Source organism: Ixodes scapularis, unplaced genomic scaffold, assembly GCF_016920785.2.
Source record: "Ixodes scapularis isolate PalLabHiFi unplaced genomic scaffold, ASM1692078v2 PGA_scaffold47__10_contigs__length_4178495, whole genome shotgun sequence".
NCBI lineage: Eukaryota > Metazoa > Arthropoda > Arachnida > Ixodida > Ixodidae > Ixodes > Ixodes scapularis.
Genome location: NW_024609876.1, coordinates 3,384,584 through 3,408,150, shown reverse-complemented (window position 1 = coordinate 3,408,150; position 23,567 = coordinate 3,384,584). Strand labels below are relative to the sequence as shown.

At 48.7% G+C, this 23,567-nt stretch overlaps 1 protein-coding gene across 1 annotated transcript; it reads left to right on the top strand.

Annotated features, from left to right (window-relative positions):
* Positions 1–9,289: 9,289 nt before the first annotated feature.
* LOC121837532 (peroxynitrite isomerase THAP4-like) lies at positions 9,290–21,704 on the top strand. The gene is made up of 3 exons (XM_042293143.1): positions 9,290–9,558; positions 10,287–10,380; positions 20,310–21,704. Exons 1-3 carry the CDS (start codon positions 9,406–9,408, stop codon positions 20,774–20,776), a joined length of 714 nt encoding a protein of 237 aa, XP_042149077.1. The 5' UTR covers positions 9,290–9,405; the 3' UTR covers positions 20,777–21,704.
* The last annotated feature ends 1,863 nt before the right edge of the window (positions 21,705–23,567 follow it).

Below are 23,567 nucleotides of genomic sequence, written 5' to 3'. Positions count from 1 at the left end.
GCCAATCAAGAAAGTTTCGCTTGGAACCCATAATAATGGGAGGATCTTCGGTGCCCCGGGTGCGCCACCCACCACGGAGCCCAACACGGGGATAGGTAATGCGCCATAGCAAGAGTGGCTTGGCTGACGACATTACACTATCAGCGCTGCCCAGGCACTATAACCCAGTGTGGTGCTAGACAGGGGTCTATAGACCTTTTCCACAAGGGCGCCGCCATCTTGAATTGACGTCACTTCCAGTATGGGCGAAAACACAACTTTGCCGTCGCCACGCCAATAGCAGACATTTAGGATATAAGCCTAACCGTCACACATTCTCGATTTGGCTCCCCTCAATTTTTTTACTGGTCAGAGGTTGAAACGTTTTACTATTTTGTCGTCGCCCATACTGGAAGTGACGACAATTCAAGATGGCGGCGCCCCCGTGGAAAATGTCTATAGCCACCCAAGGTTAGCCCTTGCCACCAAAGAGGTTGAAATGGAAAAAAGGCGAGAGAAGAGGAAAGAGAAAGAAGAGAGGGGATAGTAGAAGAAATGGCGACTGACTGCATCATCCTGGTCGGGCCAAGCCAGGACACCCGTCTACGAGAAGCGGGGGCCAAAGTGGTGTGTTGCCTCACCCGGAGGGCCCCGAAGGGTCCAAACCTACCCCAGGTTCAGCTCAACCACCAGGATGCCCTTTTCCCCGGACACGGGCTCGCCACGCACAGCCAGACGTGGGTGGGTCTTAGCCACTTTTTACTCAAGGTCTGTGATGTTGCCAATGAGGCTGGGGTCCGTGGTGACGCTACTCACCAAGCACCTAGCACCTAAGGTGCAGGCGCCCCCTGCGGGGCTCGGGGTCCGTGGAGACGCCACTCTCCAAACACCTGCTTTCACAGGTGCCCCCTGCGGGGACTGCACCTGTATGGCAGGGTTAGTGGACCATGATTAATTTAAGGATGCACTGTTAGCGATATTGAAGGTTCCCCGTTTTGATGTGGCATTTGCTTGCTTCTGTACCTCAGGCTCGGAGAGGTTTGCAGTCACGTTGCTGCCCTACTTTTTTTCATCGAGGCTGCGGTCAGACACAGAGCCACCGATGTGTCCTCTAAAACTTCTAAAAATAATTTGAAAAAATTATCATTCCGATTGATTTGTCTATGTAAGTCGTGCGCATCTATCCTTAAATATGTACCTGCCCATTCTAAATTTTGTATACTCGTCTCGTTTTAAATCTAGGCTGGCCCATCATCTGTTGTGGAAATCGACTTTTCGCAACCGAAACGTGGTGGCCTGCCAAAAGGGCCAGCTTCACAAAGGATTTTTGTTCCACCACAGCTTAAGGATGATCCCTTAGAACTCTTCCTCCACATAAAGGTATGTGTCCATTGCCAAAGGAACAGCAGCTAGACCAGATTTTTTTGCAAATTGACGAAACAGCTTTAGGTAAACATCTCTGAACAACTGTAGGATGAATGAATGAATGAATTTGGAGTTTTCTGGCGCAGCGGTAACATAGGCCATAGTGCGCCAAACACAAGGTAAGGAAATATCACAAGGCTAAATGTTCATTATTGCAGCGGATCAAAATATCAAATATCACTTAAACAAGATTGTAGTTTAAAGTCGATGTAAAATATTAAACTTTTCTAAAAAGTTAAAAACTTGTCTGTACGGAGTAACAGGCTCGTCTCCAAGCAAAAGTGCCAAGTGGAAAGGGATTTGTTTTCTGAAAAAGATTGAAAAGCAAGAGCGGCGTTCGTTATTAAATTGTGGGCATACTAAAAGGATGTGAAGTACACTTAAAGTTTTTGAGCAGTAGTCACACATCGGTGGGTCGTCGTTTCTTAGAAGGTAGCTGTGAGTCAAGTGTGTGTGTGGCCTATCCTCAGTCGACATAAGATGACCTCATAGAACCTTTCTCGATGTCCGGCGCTGTGCTATTCACTCAAAACAGGTTTAACTTTATATAGCTTATTGTGAGGGTCAGAGTCCCGCTCTACTTGCCAAGAATCTTTGATTTTATTTCGTAGTGTGGTTCTATAGTCTGTCACTGGGAGGGTGTGAATTTCAATGGACCTGTTTACACATGCACCTGCGGCTCGGTCGGCTTCCTCATTGCCGTGTATTCCAATATGGCTAGGAACCCAGCAAAAGTGAATAGTGATGTTTTGCTTTATAGCATTCATTAATTTAACACGGAGCAGACAAACCAGGGGATGCTTCCAGGATCTTGCAGAGTTAAGGGCAAGAAGGGAACTGAGCGAGTCTGTAAATATCACAGATAATCTGTATTTTTGTTTGATTATTTCATCTACAATCACTAAGAGTCCATGAAGCTCAGCTGTAAACACAGATGCATTGGCATTAATTCGAATAACACGTTGGTAGGACTGCCCAACCGCAGTGCAGCCAGCATAGCCAGCACCTTTCGTCCCATCAGTAAAAAAACTTTTGTCCGTGTCGTAACGACTAGCAATCTCAAAAAATTCTTGATTTATAACACCAGCGGCGGACACTTTCCTGTTGTATTTTGTCAAAGAGAGGTTGCATGTTATAGTTAGGTCATCCCAAGGAGCAAGTCTTTGTTCAGTTTCAATGACAGAACAAGATATGTCAAAACTATAAGTCGCTGCAGCATCCTTCACACGAAGTGCAAAGGGACGCGTTATGGATGGCTTGTTTTAAAAGGCCTGCTCATATTTTATGCTTTCAAAGAAAAATTTGGGTGCTGTGGAAGAGTATGGAGTCTTAAATAGTACTGCATGCTAAGATAAAATCTACGTTTGTCAAGTGACCACTCATTTGACTCGGCATAGAAGCTGGGCACGGGGGATGTTCGAAAGGCTCCGGTTGCCAGTCTGATTCCCTGGTGATGAATTGGGTCTAACATTTTAAGTGTAGAGGGTTTGGCAGAACCATAAACAATACTTCCATAATCCAAAACTGAGCGAACACAGGCCCTGTAGATTCGCAAAAGGCAGACACGGTCAGAACCCCAAGAACGGTGTGCAAGGACCTTAAGAAGATTCGACTTTCGCTGACATTTTAATCTTAGTTCCTTTATATGTGAGCCAAAAGTTAATTTACTATCGAATATTAGACCTAAAAACTTATGCTCCGATTTAAAAGGAATGGGTGTACCTTTAATATACAATGATGGTTAAGGAGACATTCCTCGTTTTCGAGAAAAACAAACAGTCACAGTCTTCTCGGCAGAAAACCGGAAGCCATTCTGGTCAGCCCACTTACTCATCCTGTTTACCGTAAGTTGAACTTGTCGCTCACAGATGGCTAAGTTACATGAAGAAAAACAAATCTGGACATCGTCGACGTAAATAGAATGAGTGATTGTGGGCGGAATTACTTGAGATAGAGAATTTATCTTTATAATACACAAAGTGACGCTCAAGACACAGCCCTGCGGCACGCCATTCTCCTGGGGGAAAGGGTCGGAGATTGTAGCTCCCAGGCGTACCTGAAAGCTACGATCCTGCAGAAAGTCAGCAATGCAGTTGAACATTCTCCCTTTTATGTTCATCGACATAAGGTCCTGGAGTATGCCGTATCGCCAGGCGGTGTCGTAAGCTTTTTCAAGGTCGAAAAATAATGACAGACAAAATTGCTTATTTATGAAAGCCTCGCGGACCGTCGTCTCAAGACGTACAAGGTGGTTAACAGTAGACCTGGAAGTGCGGAAACCACACTGGAAATTGCTTAGTAGGTTCTTTTCTTCTAGTATGTAGATTAGCCTGTTGTTAACCAGCCGCTCAAAAGTTTTCCCCAAACAGCTAGTAAGGGCAATTGGCCTGTAGCTCGTGGCTGTACTTCTGTCCTTTCCTTGTTTTAAGATGGGGATGACAATAGCCTGTTTCCAGGTGCTAGGAAACTTTCCTTTCGCCCAGATGATGTTAAAAAACTGGAGGAGAATGACTAGAAATGTTTCAGGTAGATGAGAAAGCATGCTAGGGTGAATTGCATCAAGCCCAGGGGATGTAGGCTTTGCAGCAGCAAGGGCTCAACGAAGCTCGACGAGGGAGAAAGGACAATTATATTTTTCAGTGCAATCTTCTGATCTACGAATTGGAATTCTCTCGCGCTTGGACTTAAACTGCAGAAACTCTGCAGTGTAGTTTTCAGAACTAGAGACTTGTGCAAAGTGTCTACCAAGTGCGTTGGCTTGTTCATATAATGATGAAAATGCTTCTCCTTTCTCGTCTAACAGCAAGGGGATTGAGAAAGGATGGTAGTCACCATCCATTCTACCTACTCTGTCCCAGACAATCTTCGCTGGTGTGAAACTATTAATAGACGATGCATATGAGCAAAAGGATCTCCTTTTCGCCCGTTTCCTAATATAGCGGGCTTTTGCACGTAATTGCTTAAATGCCAGGAGGTTTATGGAAGAGGGATACCTCCTAAATTTTGCCCACGAACAGTTTTGGCGGTTTCGGGATTCTTTACACTCATTATCCCACCACGGTTTAGGGCGTCTCGGCAGCTTGCCGGATGTCTGTGGGATGGACAGACGGGCTGCCTCAACAATTGCTGTTGTTACGAGAGCATTTTTTTCGTTCACGGAGGCCGCTTGCGAAAGATCCAGGGAAGAAGGGATATTTGACTGAAAAAGGTTCCAATCTGCTAAAGAGATCTTCCAACAGGGGGAACGACAAGGCAGCCTGGGCAGGACTTCTAAGGGGGTAAGATACACCGGAAAATGGTCGCTTCCATAAGGGTTATCCAATATATTCCAAATAAAATCTGTAAAAAGTGCAGCGGAACAAATAGTAAGGTCAATGCAAGAAAAGGAGTGATTAGCAGAACTGAAATATGTTGGCTCGCCTGTGTTTAATACACATACTTCTCTGAGAGACAAAAACCGCGCCACAACAGCACCTCGAGTGTCAGTTCGGACACTGCCCCAGAGGGGGTTGTGTGCATTAAAGTCGCCCATTAAAATAAAAGGTTCAGGGAGCTGATCGACTGAAGTTTCAAGTTGGGCGAGTTCCAGGGCAAATGAAGGGGGGGATGTAAATGGAGCAAATTGTAATAAGGCGTTGCCGTAGCAACCTCACCGCAACGGCCTCTAGAGGCGTGTCTAGGGGGACCTCATAGGCAGGAGTGCCATTGTCTACGACAATAGCAACCCCACCGGCAGCGCTAGAGGTAGTCATGCAGTCCTTCCTGTAGACTTGATATGATCTAAGAAAGTTGTTGTTGGGTGGTTTGAGGTAAGTCTCTTGCAGGCAAAATGCAGAGGGTTCATGCCTCTGCAACAAGAGCTTCACATCATCTAAATTACTAAAAAGACCTCTGCAGTTCCACTGCATAAAACTCATTATTTAAAAAACAGTAGAGTGAATATTAAAAAGTTAAAAAACTCGAAAGAGAAAAAAATTGAGAATATTCTGATCAAAAGGGATCTTCAGGTCTTAAAATCTATCTTAATACGCGGGGCATTTTTCTTTTTCGTAGTTTCCTTCTGTTTCCCAGTGGGACCACTGGGAGCGCAAGAGGAAGACTCAGATCCCGAGAGGAGGGCGTCCTCGTCAGATCTGGGTCCGCTCTCATCCATTGGTTCCTCTGTTGGGGAGGCAATGGCCTCAGGTTGACCTGTAGAGGTCGACTGCTTGGGGGGCTCCCCAGGCTTCCTCTGAGGACCAGAGTTCCGGGATTGGAGGCCCCGGCCCCGAGGGATTGAAGCAGCAGGTGGGGTAGGGGAGGTCATACCCTGCCCTGAGGTGGACGCTGACGCAGCAGCATCCACCTTGCGGTTTAGAGGCGGTGCCATGGGCACCGCTCCCGAGGTGGACGCTGATGAGGGAGCATCCACCTTGCGGTTTGGAGGCAGTGCAATTGGCACTGCTCCCGAGGAAGGGGGACCTAACGGGAGACGCAGGTCGTCCGAAGACGTCTGCGTTCCCGTCGACACCACTGACCGTGCCGAACCCGTTTGCACGGCCTGGGCATAAGACCCTTTATAGATAAATGCAAAGCGCTTCTTTGCATCAATGTAGCTTATATTTTCTTTAATTTTTAGTGCAAGAATTTTTTTCTTGTTTCCAGACAGGGCAGGATCTGGAATAGGCAGGGTGGTGGCCTTCACAGTTTGAACACAGAGGTTCGCTCTCACATGCGTCAGCAACGTGCTCTTTACTAGAGCACTTGGCACACTTGTTGGTCCCCCGGCAGCTCCGCGACCCATGCCCGAACCGCTGGCACTTAAAGCAGCGCAGCGGATTTGGCACATATGGGCGGACGCGGCACTGGAGGTAGCCGGCTCTAACAACTTCAGGGAGAGAGGTTGATTCGAAAGTTAAAACAATATGTTTTGTTTTCAATTCTACACCGTCCCGACGCAGGGTGATCAGCCGTGCAGCCGTCACTCCCTGCGTGGCCAGCCCCTCAACGACTTCTTTCTCCGGCGTATCAAGGAGGTCATCCTCAGAGATGATGCCTTGAACGGTGTTAAGGGTGCGGTGTGCTGTGACAGTGACCCTATAGTCTGAGATAGAGTTTAGCACTAAGTGGGCGTCACTTTGTCGTTTAGTGTTAATCTGGATGAGGAGGTCGCCAGATGACATTTTCTTGGCATGGAAGTCTTTTCCAACCACTCCCTCTATCACCTTCGCGACGAGGAATGGGGAAAGTTTGGCAAGAGGTTCTTCAGTCTCCGAATGCATCACGAGGAATTTTGAAAATTTTTCAGGCGTTGATAGTGTCTTTTCATGGAGTAGAGCTTCGGTGCGGCCTCTTCTCAGAGGCCGATCAAGAAAGTTTCGCTTGGAACCCATAATGGGAGGATCTTCGGTGCCCCGGGTGCGCCACCCACCACGGAGCCCAACACGGGGATAGGTAATGCGCCATAGCAAGAATGGCTTGGCTGACGACATTACACTATCAGCGCTGCCCAGGCACTATAACCCAGTGTGGTGCTAGACAGGGGGTCTGTCGCCACCCAAGGTTAGCCCTTGCCGCCAAAGAAGTTGAAATGGAAAAAAGGCGAGAGAAGAGGAAAGAGAAAGAAGAAAGGGGATAGTAGAAGAAATGGCGACTGACTGCATCATCCTGGTCGGGCCAAGCTAGGACACCCGTCTACGAGAAGCGGGGGCCAAAGTGGTGTGTTGCCTCACCCGGGGGGCCCCGAAGGGTCCAAACCTACCCCGGGTTCAGCTCAACCACCAGGATGCCCTTTTCCCCGGACACGGGCTCGCCACGCACAGCCAGACGTGGGTGGCTTTTTACTCAAGGTCTGTGATGTTGCCAATGTGGCTAGGGTCCGTGGTGACACTACTCACCAAGCACCTAGCACCTAAGGTGCAGGCGCCCCCTGCGGGGCTCGGGGTCCGTGGAGACGCCACTCTCCAAACACCTGCTTTCACAGGTGCCCCCTGCGGGAAACTGTAGGATGAGACAGTTACATGTTAAATCCTAATCAAGCAGGCCTCGAGTACCAATGGTACTTGAGACATTTTCTTTCTGAAAAAGCGTGGTCAGCGGGGTTCAGCCACATCGACACTTTGATACGTCCAGAGAGATTGCCTCTTGATCCTATGAAGACTATAGAGATCAATGAGGAAGACAACTATGCCTACTCGAGTAAATATATAATCCAGCAAGTAAACACTGGCTCGGATTTTCTTAATGGTGCACTTCTTGCAGTTTTATGATATACATGGATTTACTGCATTGAAATATCTCCCATATGTATAGGCCAAGGGATTTACTGAGCACAATTTCCATTTACCATGATAATGCTGCAAATGTCTATACTATACTTTTCTAGCAGCACAGTCAGAGTCTGCATGCACCTTCACTTTGGCTGCATGTGCAGCCAAAGCACCTCTCAAAGCTGCAGGCTCATGCCTGTGCACTCAACAAAATTGCACCAGCCGTCCTCTTCTTATATGCACATTCCATCCTTACTAGCCATGGCAGCTTTTGCCCCCCTTTTATAGACAGTGGATGCAGCCACCTGTACTGTTAATTTGGTTTGTTCATCATATTATGCTGCCATAAAGCTTTTCATTGGTGAACAACTCTGTCACCTGTTAAATAGTGCCAATTGTAATTTCAAACTTCAAATTGGCATCAGTTTCCCTGATAACAAAACAATGCCTCATCATGCTGCAGTGAAGCATTATCTAGAACATAACCAGTACCACCCATGGTTACTCTCTCACCAGCTGGATACAGAGGCCACAGACATAACATCAGAGGATGGGGATGAGCCTAAGCTGCTCCCACTTCCCCTCACAAGTGTCTTTCAGGAGACCTACAAAAACTTGCCAAAGGACAAGCTCGAGGACATCCTCATCTCGGTCTATGATTGCCTTATGATCAGCAAGGTAGAGGCAGACTTCTTAGAGCGCAGCACGCAGAAGCAGTCGCGGTTGGAAGCGTGGCCCTTACACAGGAGAGGGCGCGTTACTGCGTCAAATTTCAGTAGAGTGCAGACTCTGCAAGGAAGCTCTAGCCCAACACTCCTGATTACAGATGTGATGGGTTATGCCACAAACACTAACATCGGTGGCCAGATGCCTCCACAAATTTTGAAAAGGAGCCAGTTGCGAGGCAAAGCTTCGTTGACACAGAGGCACCAAAGCACACCGACTTTAGTGTTGCAAAGGTGGGACTCGTGGTTAATCCACAGTGGCCATACCTGGGAAGCTAGCCCAGATGGGATAGTTAGCTGTGCATGTTGCCCCCAGGCTACGCTCGAGATCAAGTGCTCACAAATACAGACATGTGCATCTAAGCACAGTGAATGACAAGGATTTCTATCTCGATGCAGACATGACACTCAAGGAAAACCATGCACATTTTCAATTACAAGGCCAGATGGCTCTCACTGGGCTTCAGATGGGGTATTTTGTTGCGTGGACGGAGTGCTCTCTGGTGACCATAAGGATACAAAGAGATGAGCAGCTGTGGGAGGAGCTTCTGACAAAGCTAGAATCCTTTTTCTTAAGACACATTCTGCCTGAGCTGGTCACGCGGCGGCTAGATCCAGATGTCGGACGTTCTGCTGTGGCAGTGTACTGCACTTGTAAAAAGCCAGAGAAGGGTCGCATGATTGCATGTGACTCAGACACGTGCACAACCATCTCGTACCATTACAGGTGTGTAAATCTGAAAAGAAAACCATCAAAGAAGTGGTATTGCACGTGCTCCAAAAGGGTATACTTAGGGTGCCTACATGTTTCCACCGCTCCGCTGTTTAGGGTGGCGACGTTTGTGATACCTGTTGCCGACAATCGAGTGTTGCCTACCTCGTTACCATGGCAACCTCTGCTGTTTTCGTCGACCATTTTGTCACACTCGCCGGTCGTGCGCTCGCGCTGCTCGCACTACGCCACTAATCCCCGTTAGGGCTAGGGAGCGCTCGCCGCTCTCGTTCCGACGGCGAAGTTTCGGCGTGCAATGCCGGTCTGTTGCGTTCCATTTTGTCGCGGGAACTCCAGAAATGGCGCAGTGTTGTATAGGTTCCCCACCAAGCAAGAAAGGAAGACGGCGTGGATGGCTGTTATCAGGCAGCCTCTCTGGGAACCGACGAAGGCATCGCACGTTTGCAGCGTAAGTGCGAAAACTTTCAGTCCCGAGGTCCTGAGTTAGCGAGTGCGGCGGGATGGTCGAGCGAGACTGGCTCTCCCTTATCCGTACGTTCGCTGCTTTTGAACTGCGACCGAAAACCGTTTCGAGCATATACGCGACGAGAGGCACCGCTGAGCGGCTGAGCTTCGAACGCGAGCTCACGCGTGCTCCGGTCGTGACCTCGCGAGCACTCGGAGGAACTCCAGCACCTTTCGGGGCGACGTGATACCAGTGCTACGTGCACGCGTCCGTGCATTCAGCAGCGATGAAAGAAGCTTCACTCCAGTTCACGTTTAAAATTAATAACATCGGTCTGTCCTTGTGTAAGACGAAATTCCACTTCTTGGAGCAGAGTGACAAAATACTGACAAATGTGCAGCCGGTGCCACTCGCAGAACAAAAAACTTAAAAAGAATGTGGTTCAGGGCTATGCAGCAGGTGCTGCTGAACACCTCATATAACTGCCGGTGTGCACATAGCAGAAGAGGCTAACTGAACCCTATGGGTATATAATACCCAGTTTACAAACACATCTTCAATTTGTTGATGTGGGTAAATGATGGAGCCTCGCGGCGAAATTGTGCAAAAGCTACCCTTCTTTTGAATAAGTTCTTTACAAACACCGATGTGGGGTCAGAGTTGAATTGTCAATGTGGATATAGGAAATATTTATTATGATGTTGCGTCTGAGACCTTCGTAAACATTTCAGAAACACTTCGAAAAGTCCTGTTACGAAGAAAAACGAGCAGACGGGTGGCGGCGCCTCAAGCAGACTGCGGTGCCAACATTGTTTTCTTCCCAAGGTGAGCAAAGTGACAATTTTAGCCCAATGAAACATGCGAGACTCCAGCATACAGGGAGAGGACGGCAAAATATATCATTGTCTTCTGTGTCACAGTTGTAAATGTCACTTCACACACAAAACTCGAATGATGTCCCTGAAAGAAAGTCAACTGTGTATGCAGTACAGGGTGTCAAAAAAAAATTCATACACTAAAATGGTTTGCTAAAATCAAAAACTTGACAGATCTTGTAGCAACTTTTCTCGAAACTGTCTTTAACTGGTCACATGGTTAATTTCAAGTTGGAACTCCGAGTACAAAGAAAATAATAGCCGATTGTTTTTCAACGGCGGTGCGGCAGCTGTTGGGGATACACCGAACGACGACATTGTTTCTTTGCCTTATCCAAAGATGGCACTACGGATTCACTGGACACTTACTGAACGAAAAAGCGTGCTTTTATCCGAGTTTTTGGTTGCGTAGGATATTTGCTAAAATAAAGTTGTTTAGGTTTTCAGTTAAGTATCACAGTGCAGAAAGTGTCACGCCATAAATATGAATAAATAAAACTGCCAACGTCTGCTCCAGAAATGACGTACCTTCGTTTGCGGCGGTTCTTGTTTCGTACATCGTCTGCTTTCGCAGTTTGACATCATTCTCTTGCCTCAGTGCGTTAACTTCATTTGTTATCGCTGTTTCTTTTTTTATTTTGTTGAACGCCTTGCCATGCAAACACCAAGCTTCAAGGAGAGGTTCCAGGTGGTTCTCTGGTACACAACAACTGGAAGCTTCAAGCAAGTCCGAACAAAGTGCCGGGTCGCCTTCAACAGAAGACCACCCTCTCGGCCAACCATCATCAAGAAGGTGACAAGGTTTGCCCAAGACGGGAACATGACAAGTTTACGAACCATGTAGAGACGTCGCTGATATGAAAACAGCAGCAAGCCGTTCTCGACGGTTTCGAAGTGCAGCCCCACCTCTCGATCAGGCGGCTGCTCAGAGATAAGCGTTTGGCGTTTGAAGTGGTTAGAGGTTGCCCATTTTTGTTGGTGGTGGCTGATTCTAGGCTATATAAGGAGGAAGACTAAATAAACCTGGTAGCTGAGTTTGAGACATCACCCTGTCCTTTTCTGTTCCTTCGACTTGTATGTTCACTTCTACCACAATCTCAGGTTTATTCAACCTGGTGATGCTCGTCAGCTCAGCCTAAGCCGGGGTTTCGTGTGGCGGGTGCTTCACCGGCAAATGTACCCGTTCAAAGTGCAGCTCCTTCACGAACTGAAGCCAAAGGACTATGCACGGCCAGTGCAGTTTTCCGAGGACAAGCTGGCGGATTCAGGCCGACCCCAGCAACCTGCGATTCCTCTTGTTTCCGGACGAATCAGTTTTTCATCTCGACGGCCGCGTCAACAAACAGAACTGCAGGTTGTGGTCTGGCACAAACCCGCACTGGTCGACCAAACATGCTGTTCAGTCGCCGAAAGTCATCGTGTAGTGCGGCATATGGCGAGAAGGGGTCGTCGGCCCGTTCTTTTTCAATTTTACGGTGACCGGTGACACATACCTCAAGATGCTGGAGGAACAGATTTTACCAGAGCTGGAAACTGCACATGTGCAACATGATGTCTGCCTATTCCAACAGGATGGGGCCCCTCCCCACTCCCCACTATGCAAGTAATATGAGAGCCTGGCTCAACAACAAGTTTTCCGGGAGATGGAATGGGCCACGGCTCTCCGAACATGGCTTGACCTCCTCGGTCTCCGGACCTCACCCTTTCTGATTTTTTTGTCTGGGGGTACGTAAAGGCCCAAGTGTACGCCCGGCGATTGAGGACCATCCCGGAGCTGAAAAAACACATCATCGACGCGTTCGAGACCATTAGTGATGATGTGTGGGAGGCCGTCTTCCAGGACTACAAGAGGAGGCTGGAAAAATGCATTGAAGTTCGCGGCGGGCACATCAAGCTGGGAGTCTAACCGTTTCTGTTTTTTTTCTTGCGAGTGTATGTGTGTGTGAATGAGGCATTTGACCACAATTACAAAGACCGCAGTTCAGTTTTCTATAACGGCATGTAACAGCATCACCGGCCTCATCTGGCAACAATGGCCTAGAAGCGGAATGAGTCGTTAGTAAAGACCCGGGAAACTTCGTCTCCCGGGTCTTTACTAACGACCTATTCCGGAAGTCGTTACATGGTGTCAGAAAAGACTGTAGAAGCGCAGAGCAAAGTCAAAGTACCAAGGGGCAAAGAATGCGGCCGATGCAAAAGGCAACATCAACCGAAAAAATGCCCTGCCTATGGTCAACAGTGCCGAAAGTGTGGAAGAAAAAATCACTTTGCGGTGGTCTGCAAGTCAAAAGCAATTGACGGTGTCTAAAAAGAAACTGAAAGCGCTTCGGACGGCGACGAGTTTGAAGTTTTGGAAGTGGCAGACAAGAAGGGTGGACCGGAGTGGTTGATTGAGGCAAATGTTGGCGATAAAAAGCTGAAGTTGAAAGTGGACACTGGCTCCCAAGTTAACTTACTTCCCTTGAGCTGGCCGAGCGACTGCAGTATTCAAGTCGAGCTGAAAGAAAGCAAGGTGACGTTGTGAAGCTACAGTGGCAATGTTATCAAGCACGCTGGCACACTGGTCTTGCCGGCGACTCGTCAAGATAAGACAGTCGGCGTGAAATTCTTTGTAGTGTAGCAGAGGCAGGCGCTTCTGGGGCTTGCGGCAAGCGAACAGTTCGGCCTTGTCCAGCGAATTGCCGACGTGTCTGCAGCAACTTCAAAACCTCAGCCAAAATCGACGCCTCTCCGAGAGCGTGTCCTGAAAGACTATCCAGAACTGTTGCGTGGTCTGGGATGTTTCTCAAAGGCCTACAGGATCGTCCTGCAACAGGGTTCCCGTCCGGTTGTACAGCTTCTACAACGTGTGCCTCACCTGCCGAAGCAGCCGTTGAAAGAAGTACTGGAGGATGACAGTGGTAGGCATCATTGCAAGGATTGACAAACCGACTGAATGGGTGAGCCCCTTGGTCCTCGTTCGAAAAGAGTATGGCTGCCTAAGAATTTGCATGGATCCCCGCAACCTCAATGAATGCCTAAGTTGGGAGCACTTTGAGATGCCTAAACGCGAGGACATCAAAACGGAGCTAACGAATGCCAGGGTGTTTTCAAGACTAAAAGCAAATTCTGGCTCCTACCAGATACCGCTTGACGATGACAGCTCGCGCCTTTGCACATTTAGCACCCCCTTTGGGTGGTACCAGTTTCTCCGCATTGTTATGACCCGTCTCCCTCTCCCTGTGTTTGTAAGGATCGACCTTGCATTCTGGTGTGGACGACGACCAAGCGAATGTCTAGACGGTTGGCGTGCGATCCGAACCCTTTTTGCACGTTCGCCCGAAACCCGAGAAGCGTTTCTCTCGGGCCTCGGCTCAAGGGCATCAGAACCGACGTTTGCCGTCGGTGTGTTCTGTCTACGGCGTCTGCCTTCCACGGAGGCGTCTGCATTCCACGGGAACGCCAGACAGAATCCCACCCTGAACAGATGGGTAGTCTGTTGTGTCTGCGTCTACTGTATGCAAGACAATCGCCTACTAGTCGCCCTCAATTAGGAGAAGAACAGCGACCGAACATCGGGGCCGAGAGGAGGAGGTTGACGTCGAGGCCAACTTTGGAATGCGGCGCTAACCAACCAATGGCACAGCAGCTCCAGAACCCCGATTTTATTATATAAGGACCTGTTCGCTGCCCATTCGGCGCGCTTCTTTTGCCAATATGCTAAACGATATACCCATGTAAATAAACTAGTTCCTCAGTTCAGCTCCAGAGAATTCGCGACTTTCGCAGCAGACTACGACTTCAGGCACATCACCTCGAGCCCTCGATTTCCGCGATCCAATGGGCTAGCCGAGAAAGGTGTGCAGATCATCAAAAATATCCTGAAAAAGACTTGCTCTGCAGGAGGGAACTTCTATCAAGGTCTGCTGAACTACAGAACTTCGCCTCTCGAATGCGGCCAAAGCCCAAGCAAGCTGCTGATGGGACGTGGTCACACTGTGGCCTACCAGACTTCACCACGTCATTGGGTGATGCACCCACAAAGCGGATGATGTGTCGCACCGCCAGAGGAGCACTACCAGGACTGCGCCCAGGGAATGTCGTTCAAATGAAAACTGACAAAGGATGGACGGCAAAGGTAAAAGTCAAGGACCAAGTTGCTTCGCGTTCCTACAAGGTTGTCACCGAGGATGGTGCGGAGTATTGCAGAAACAGGCAGGACTTGCGGACGACTCCAGAGGCCTTCAACCTCGACAGACATCCTGAGGAGTGGACCACAATGCAGGCTGCACAAGAAAGCCCTATAAGACTCTTTAGGCGAGACCTCAATGGAGTCGGAGCCAAAAGTCCCCTTTGCTTCAAGACCAGGAAGGTTCGCAGCCCAATATGGATCTTGGTCCCCCTGTCAGCGCTCGTGCACCTGACCCACCACCAGTTCGACAATCTAACCGGATGCGTCAGGCTCCACGATGACTCAGCTATGACTGTAATTTTGATCAAGAGAAATATTAAACACCTGTGGTTAAAGAAAGGGAGGTGTAACGGCATCACTAGTCTCATCTGGCAACAATGGCCTAGAAGCGGCTAGTTATTAAAGGGATTGTCTGGTCGGAACCGGAAGTACTTAAGTTCTTGCGCTCGTTACGTCGAGGGAGCCTTCATATACACAAACTCAACTGTCCTACGTCATGCCGCGGTGGTGGCGCGTTGGTCACTCTTCCGGTCTGGGACGGTGGGCAGAAGTCGCCGTGCGAGACATGCATTCTTGTGTTCTTTTTGGATAAACCAGACAAAAAAACCTGCGTTCTCGTCAAAATGCTGCGACAGGGACTGTACTAAAAGCATCTGGAAAGGTTTAAAAATCAGTTTTCACGTGTTTCTTCCCGCTCCGTTCGTCCGAGTATGTGGATAGTAGCCGTGAAAAGGGTAAACCAGACACTGTCGAACTACGATTGCTTGTGCGGGCAACACTTTGTGGTCGGCAGATGTATTTGTTTTGTTCCAACATGAACGGGAGTAAACCGCCAAGTTGTCCGGGCCACCCGCGGGTTCAGTGCGTCTTCAAATTCACACGGCCGCATGATCGTTCAAACTTTCGTCTGCTCTTTCAAGCCTGCTTTTTGTCGTCTACTCGTTCAAACAAAAGTGGCTTGTAGACCAAACTTTGACCCGGTGATTGCAATAAGAAGTAATTGCAGGCCTCAAAAGACTTAAATTGGCTCGGTGTAAAGAGCAGATACAAGATGTTGATCATTGGTACCAGTGGCCATCACCAACTTGTTACGCTTGGTCTTTTCCCGCTTCCGAATTTCAGTATCGACGTCGATCATCGCTGCTACCTTGTACACTTTTGCAGCACGAGCGACGTCGCAACCGAAAATATCTAGGAGAATCTCATCATGGTTTTGGCGTCCATTCTGCGCCGTTCATGCGAATGAATCGCTGCACATCAAATTATTTGCGCAAAGTTTAGCGGTGTAACGTGCCTTGATAATTTCGCTCAGGCGATTAAAGTGGTAAGACATTGCTATGAGGACGTAGAATAGACAATTCTAACGCAAAAAACAGTATGCAGACTCGCACAGACGCCGACAACGTGACATTCCAATGGTTTGTTGATGCGGGACGCGGTGCTTCTTGCCCGCACTCCATTGCGCAAGCGTTCGAACTGTCGTCTGCTCTTTCAAACTTGTCTGCTTTTTGTCGTCAGCTCGTTCAAACGATAGCAGCCCATCCACCAAACGTTGACCCGGTAATTGCGATAAGAACTAAGTGCAGGCCTCAAAACACTCTTGAAGGTTGGTTGGGATAAGAAGTGTAAACAGTAGATACAAGAAGATGTTGATCATTGTTACTAGTGGCCATCACCGATTTATAATGCCCGATACTACTTGCGGTTTTCAGTATCGACGTCCACCATCTCAGCTACAGTCCACGCTTTTGCAGCCCGAGCGACGTCGCGACTGAAAATAGCGAGCAGAATCTCATCGTGCGAGTCAGGCTTTAGCGCCCATTCTGCGGCGTCCACGTGAATAAAATGAATCGCCACAAGTCACATTATTCACGCTAAGTTTTGCCTCGTTAATTTTGCTGAAGCCACTCAAGTAGTTAGACATTGTTAGGAGGACGTAGAATCAACAATTCCAACGCGAAAACGAGCACGGGAACTCCCACCGACGCCGAAAACATTGCAATTCAATGGTTTGTTTATGGGCGACGGCGGGCTTCTTGACCACCGTCCACCGCGCATGCACTGCGCCGGTGGCGTCCGCTAGGGGCGCTCCGGTTTGTTTGTAACATGAGTTGGTGTATAGACAAACATCATTTTTATTTTGATTTGTGATCTCCCGTTATTAATTAAACCTTTCATGAGCCTACGTACGAAACTGCACCCCGAATTTTGCCAGTGTCAATGGCTGACATCCGTAGGTGCTGCGTGACGTCACAAAACGCAAAGGTTTGTCGGGTGGTCAGGACAACAAGCGTGGGTCGATGGATGTCTTGTATTTTGTTTCGAATTATATAGTCTCCTAGGCAGTGCCCTACTGAAATAGGGTTCTTTTAATGCAGTTCCCAAGCACGTGCAAAGAAATTCATGCCTTTTAGCAGGCTATTACTCGCAGACAGCCATGAGCTTCGAGCAAATGTTTGCCGTTTCGCGCAAACACAACTGCGACGGACGCCGATCAAACTATAGGGGCGCTTGCAAAGCAAAGGATGCAGATTTCGCATCTGAAGCGGCACCCAGGTACACGAAGCGGCATCTGGCTACACATTTCGGCGGATCCACTGGATTGGTGTTGAGGCCGCGGGTCATTCCCTCAGAGGCGATGTCCGCGGGTCGAAGGCAAACGGCGAACCGTTCAAATGCATGTCGTCACTTGACTTGGACGAGCTTGGACGAGCCACGCTCCATTTTCAGACACGGGCAGAACAGATATCGGGCTGCACGCATGCTAAATACAACTTCTGGTATCATTTCGAGATGGCCTAGCTGTTGGCTTCGGTTTCGCTGCATACTCAAGGTCTGTTCGATTCGGCCAGAAAGTTCTGAACTATAGTCGGTTACAAGTCAAGAAGGTAGCGGCAAATGCCCCTCAAAGAGAATCTTTGCATTTCGACGATAGGTTCGCGGCATCAGGATTATTTTGCGTCGGGAGTCACTGGCGGCAGCGCACGGTCGGTATACTGGTCACCTCGAAGACGAAGGCCTGACGATAGCGTCTTGGCCAAGACAGTTATCGACCATAACTTTGGCGTCAATTTGAAGCGAGAATCGGCATAAAGGCCGATTCTCGGAATTTTTCCCAGGCCCGTTAGTGGGCGTCCACAGATACCAGCGGACAAAGCATGCAGTATTATGTTCAGCTACAAGGACATGCGAGTGCCAACGCACTAGATCCCAGACCTCTGCATTGTATCGGAGTCGTCAATATGCATTCGAGAGCAACTGAAGGCGGGGACTATCAAGAGGGCAATACCTTTCCCGTGTCTGTAAGTAAGAATATCAACACTGTGGATCCCCACATAGCATCAAAAAGAGACAATTTATGTGAGCCAATATTTCAGCACTCACCACAGAGAGCAAAACCTACGCGACCAGGTGCCTAAAACGCTTTCAGAATATAATAATCAGCCAAATTCCCACCCTCGGTTACAGTGGCTTAAAGGGGTAGCGTGGTTATCGCGTAGCCTCCACCATGCATCGGGAACGGCCGGTCCTTGGAAGACTGTGTAGGTGGCGCTTCGATCCGCAGCTTTGTTGGGTGCCTCAATCGGCCGGCAGATATTGGCACCCTAACAGGTTTCATAACTAATATAAATATCTCAAAAACAATTATTTGTTTCCAGTGAACTTCCAACGACACGATTTGTGTTTGAAGGTGTATAAAAATGTGAAACTAGCAGACGACAGTGTAGTCGACAGCTGCGAATCGGCCGGAGCCAAGGTGACCAAGCGGCCAAGCCGGAGCCATAGCCGGAACGACTGTGCTGCAAGCGCCAGCGCCACCCGCGGCCGTCTTCCGACGCTGTGCCGCTTCTCCGGTTTCATTCGTTACACTACACTAACCGCGCAACAAAAATCTCACCCAACCACAAAACAAGTCGAGCACAACAACAGAAACAAAGCACACTGAGGCGGTCACTCGCAGGCAAACGACGAGACAAAAATGCTCGCTTTGTGTTTTGTGACGTCAGAGCTTCAATGTTGGCAACAAAAGCAGCGTTTGCGCTAGAATGCGATTGGAGCAGTATAAATTCAATTACTCACGCAGAGGGGCATATAAAACTCAGATATTGCACGTACGATGCGTATCGAGGCAATAACAATGATATTCAATTGTTTTCTTGAATACAAAATTTGACCGGACAATCCCTTTAAACCGGCTCCGATGGGCAGTCGAGTCGCAGCACTCATAACGTACACTTCGTCTCCCGGGTTTTTACTAACGACCCATTCCGGAAGTCGTTACAATTTCAGCGGCTCTTTTCAGAGCCACAAAATCGCTGCTTTATCGGTCGCACCCCTGGCTGCCTCTCGTGTCTCATTCAAACGTCAAACTGCGAAAGCAGACGATGCACGAAACAAGAACTGTCGCAGACGAAGGTACGCCATTTCTGGAGCACGCATTGGCGGTTTTATTTATTAATATTTATGGCGTGACGCTTTCTGCACTGTAAAACTTAACTGAAAATCTAAACAACCTTATTTTGGCAAATAACCCACGCAACCAAAAACTCGGATAAAAGCGCGCTTTTTCGTTCAGTCAGCGTCCAGTGAATCTGTAGCGCCATCTCTGGATAAGGCGAAGAAACATGGCCGTCGTTCGGTGTCTCCCCGACAGTTACAGCTGCGTCGTTGAAAAAATCAGTTATTTTCTTATTTTCCATGTACTCCGAGTTCCGACTTGAAATTTTAGCACAACAATGTGACCAGTTAAAGATATTTTCAAGAAAAGTTGCTACAAGATCAGTCAAGATCTTGATTTTTGCGAGCCATTTTAGCGTTAAATCTTTTTGTGACACCCTGTATTTTGTAGTACCTCTTGAAAGTAAATATGAGAATTTAGAAAACTAGGAGTTTTCAACTTTTTGTACAATTTTAATATGTTCCAATCAGGGGCGGATCCAGAGGATCCCCTAAAGGGAAACCCTAAGGTTGAAAAAAAAAACAAAAAAATGGGGTGGGATTAGGATGCCTACATGTTTCCGCTCCGCTGCGGCGGCATGTAGGCACCCTAGGTGGGATTTACAAAGAGGGAACACTCGCTGCACACCTTATTGTGTGCTGGATCTTTGTTTAAACTCATACAAATAGTAGAAAAAGGTATTTCCTCTTCAGCGACAGAAAGTGTAGATATTCAAAACACAATTGCGATACCTCCCGCTACGAAGCAAGGGATAACAGAATCTTGATTTAACTCTGTGCCCACTTCGCACGACCTAAGACTGTGGTTTAGGTTTTTCAGTACATTTCGATAAACCACAAAAATTATTCCCAAGTTGGCTTTATCAAAATCGGTCCTTGAATAAGAAAAACCCAAACTTTGCGGGAAGAAAACCTTCATCTACAGTTTTATTTTGGAACAAAACACTGCCTCCAATGAACTGACCGCGAGACTGGTTTTTGCTCTGGATCCCCACGTCTTGTTCCTTTTCCTTGTCAGTACAAGGATGTCTTCCCATTATTCGGGTCACATGAATATTCCACGGTGATTGGATCTGGATCTGCCACTGGTTTTAATGCGCAGGATGTCCGGATACTCTCCCCCAAATAATGACCAAGCAATGCTGTTGAAGTGCGTCTCAACCAAATTTATCACATGTTCTTTTTTTTTTAAGGCAACTGTTTCTTGTGTTCAAATTTAATTAATATGTTCCTTAACTAATTCTTTCTAGTTTCACCCAAAAAGTACGAGCCAGCAAGGTCAAGCCCCAAGAAAGCTGTGCGGCCATTTGAAAACGCCGAAATGGGCTCACTCGGCTTGCCTGCAAGTAGTGGCAATAAATTGCCTGAGACTACTGCCGGCTCACCCGTCCATCCACCTGATGATGAAGCCTGTGGTGAGACCTCGACTGCGTCGGATGGCACAGGGCATCAACTGATTACGTCGATAGCCACTACTTCAATCTCTGTGCAAGACAACTTCGTTCCCATGCATTCTTGCACTGATGCGGAGGTAGAAGATGCTGGCGACCTTTTGTCACCAACCGACAGTGAGCTGCAACAAGGAAGCACGCCAGCACAAACAGAAAGCCTCTGCTGCCTTGAGCTAAAAAAAGTTGTAGCTGATGTGACTAGAAAATATAACAACCTCCAACATCATCATGACAATGCAAAGAAAAAAATTCAGACTGAAAAATGAGCTACAAACTGCACAAGAACAACTTCGGGCACTCAGGGACCCGAAGTTCCTGGCTCATGACCAGAAAAAGGTAATTGCAAAGCAGTCCAGCAGGGGAATGACATGGTCTCTGCAGACCATAAAACAAGCCCTACAAATGAAGTTCGCATGTGGAACAACAGGCTACGAACTCCTCCGAACACTGGGCTACCCTCTGCCCAGCACCAGAACTCTGTTGAGGAGAATGCAGAGCTTTCACTTTTTGCCTGGAATTCTCGGGGAGGTGTTCGACATTTTAAAGAGAAAAGCCGACGCCATGGAAGAGGCAGAACGAGACTGTGTGTTGTTCTTAGACGAAATGGAAATTGTGCCAGGCATTGAGCATGACCAGTCTGAAGACTGCTTCCTTGACTCCATTACTCTCCCAAAAAAGAATGACGACGCTAATCGTGCCCTGGTATTTATGCTAGGAGGTCTGACATCCCGATGGAAACAAGTGATCGCCTACCACTTCACAGGAAGGTCACTTGATGGCACCCTCCTCAAGGACTTTGTTCTGGACCTCGTGAAGTTGTCCTATGAGGTGGGACTGAAGGTACTTGCAGTCACTAGCGATATGGGTGCGTCAAACCGGGCCATGTGGCGCGAGCTTGGGCTTATCAGCACGAGAAACGAGGACACAACTTGTAGCATTCCTCACCCACACCTGCAAGGACGCCGGTTGTATTTTATGGCGGACGTTGCACATTTGATCAAGAACATTCGAGGCCAACTCCTTCGGTCTGAAGTTTTTGTTCTCAGCAAGCGGACCATGGAAGAAAATGGGCTGCCCAGTGCCAGGGTCAAGCTGGAGTACCTTGAGACAGCACTAAACATGGACAAAGAGAATGAATTAAAAGTTCCCCCAGGCTTGTCGGAAATCCATGTAAGCCAGGGACACTTCACAAAGATGAAGGTAAACATCGCCATACAGTGCGGGGTGGCTTGCCCCGGCCACGACCAGCCGAAGAGGCACCGCAGGTGCTGGGCAGAGTGTCTTTCAACTCTGCCTCCTCCGGCTCCTTGGGTACTGGGGGAGCGGCACGAGGGTTGTGCCGCTCTTTCGAAGAGGAGGTCCTCTCTGAGGAGGTCGGGCGGGAGTTTCGCCCCCTCTCCCCGGAAGAAGACCGCAAAGTGCGGACCGGTGCGGCATTTGCCGGCCTGTCTAGAACCAGCGAAGCAGCATGTGCACTCCCTCCATGAAGAGGGGGGCACTGCTGCCCTAGCTGGGGGGTTGGGGCCCTGAGGGCTGCCTCCAGAACCTCAGATGAGACCTGGGTAGCCCTCGACTCCGAGCATGGCACAAGACCCCTCCGTGCCACGTCGGCGTACGATCCCTTCGACGTGAAGGAATACCTTTTCTTCGCTTCGCTATAGCTGATATTTTCTTTGGCTTTAATGGCAATGAGTTCCTTCTCTTGCTTCCATATGGGACAGCGTAGGTAGGGTGTGGTCCATCGCAATTAACGCAGTGGGCCACATTCTCGCAATTGTCAGAGATGTGATCCTGACTGCCACACTTTGCACAAGTCGCCTTCCCTCGACAGCTGCGTGTTCCGTGACCAAAACGCTGGCAACGGAAACACCGCTGGGGGTTGGGGACAAAAGGGCGGATGTGGCAGTTCAGGTATCCAGCCTTGATTGTTTGTGGCAGTGTGTGTCGTTCAAATGTAAGGATGACGTGTTTTGAAGGGATTTCTTCACCATCTTTTTTGAACATAATCCATTTTACGGCGACAACGCCGGCACCTTGGAGTCCCTCGAGGAGTTCTTCCTCACTAGTGTGAAGGAAGTCGTCTTCAGAGAGGACTCCACGGATGGTGTTCAGTGTGCGGTGAGGGCTCACCGACACTTTCACATCAAGTATGATGTTCAGCTTGAGAAGCGCTTCACTTTGCTTTTTGTTGTTTACCTCCACTAGGAGGTCTCCAGAGTGGAGTTTTTTAGCCTTTTAGGAAAAACCTACAAGGTGTTCAAGTACTTTGGCTACAACAAATGGTGACACCTTTGACACAGGTTTCTGTTCATCGAGAGAATGAACAACGAAAAACTTCGTGAAGTTTTCTACCTCTGGTTCTTTTTCAATAGTCTTGTGTTCAGGGCAGCGCCTTTTAATGGCTTGCCCCGAACGGGGTTTGGAAGAGAGGGGCGCCATAAGAGGGCAAGGAGTGTTCGGAATCTGTGGCGCGCCGCCCACCACGGAGCCCAACGAGGGAATAGGTAACACCCCATAACAAATATGGCTTTGCTGGAAGCATTACTCTATTAGCGCTACCCAGAAACTATAACCAAGTGTGGATCTGGACGAGAGTATGTCACCACCCAAGGTTAGCCCTTGCCGCCAAAGGAGTTGAAAAAGGAAAGAAGGGAAATGAGAAGAGTGAAAAGAAGAAGAAGACAAGGGTGAAAGAAAGGAGGGGATAGTAGAAGTGGCGACTAGGCTGAATCATCCTGGTCGGGCCAAGCCAGGACTCCCGTCTACGGGAAGCGGGGGCCGAAGTGGTGTATTGCCTTGCCCGGGGGGCCCCGAAGGGTCCAAACCTACCCCGGGCTCGGCTCAACCACCAGGATGCCCTTTTCCCCGAACACGGGAAAGCCACGCACAGCCAGACGTGGGCGGGCGAACCCGCATGGCTCGGGGTCCGTGGAGACGCCACTCTCCAAACACCTGCTTTCACAGGTGCCCCCTGCGGGCAGCATAAAGAGGGGCCTTGGGGGACACAATGGGGGGAAGGGCACGCGAGTGCGTAGCTTTCACAGCGTTAATGAGACA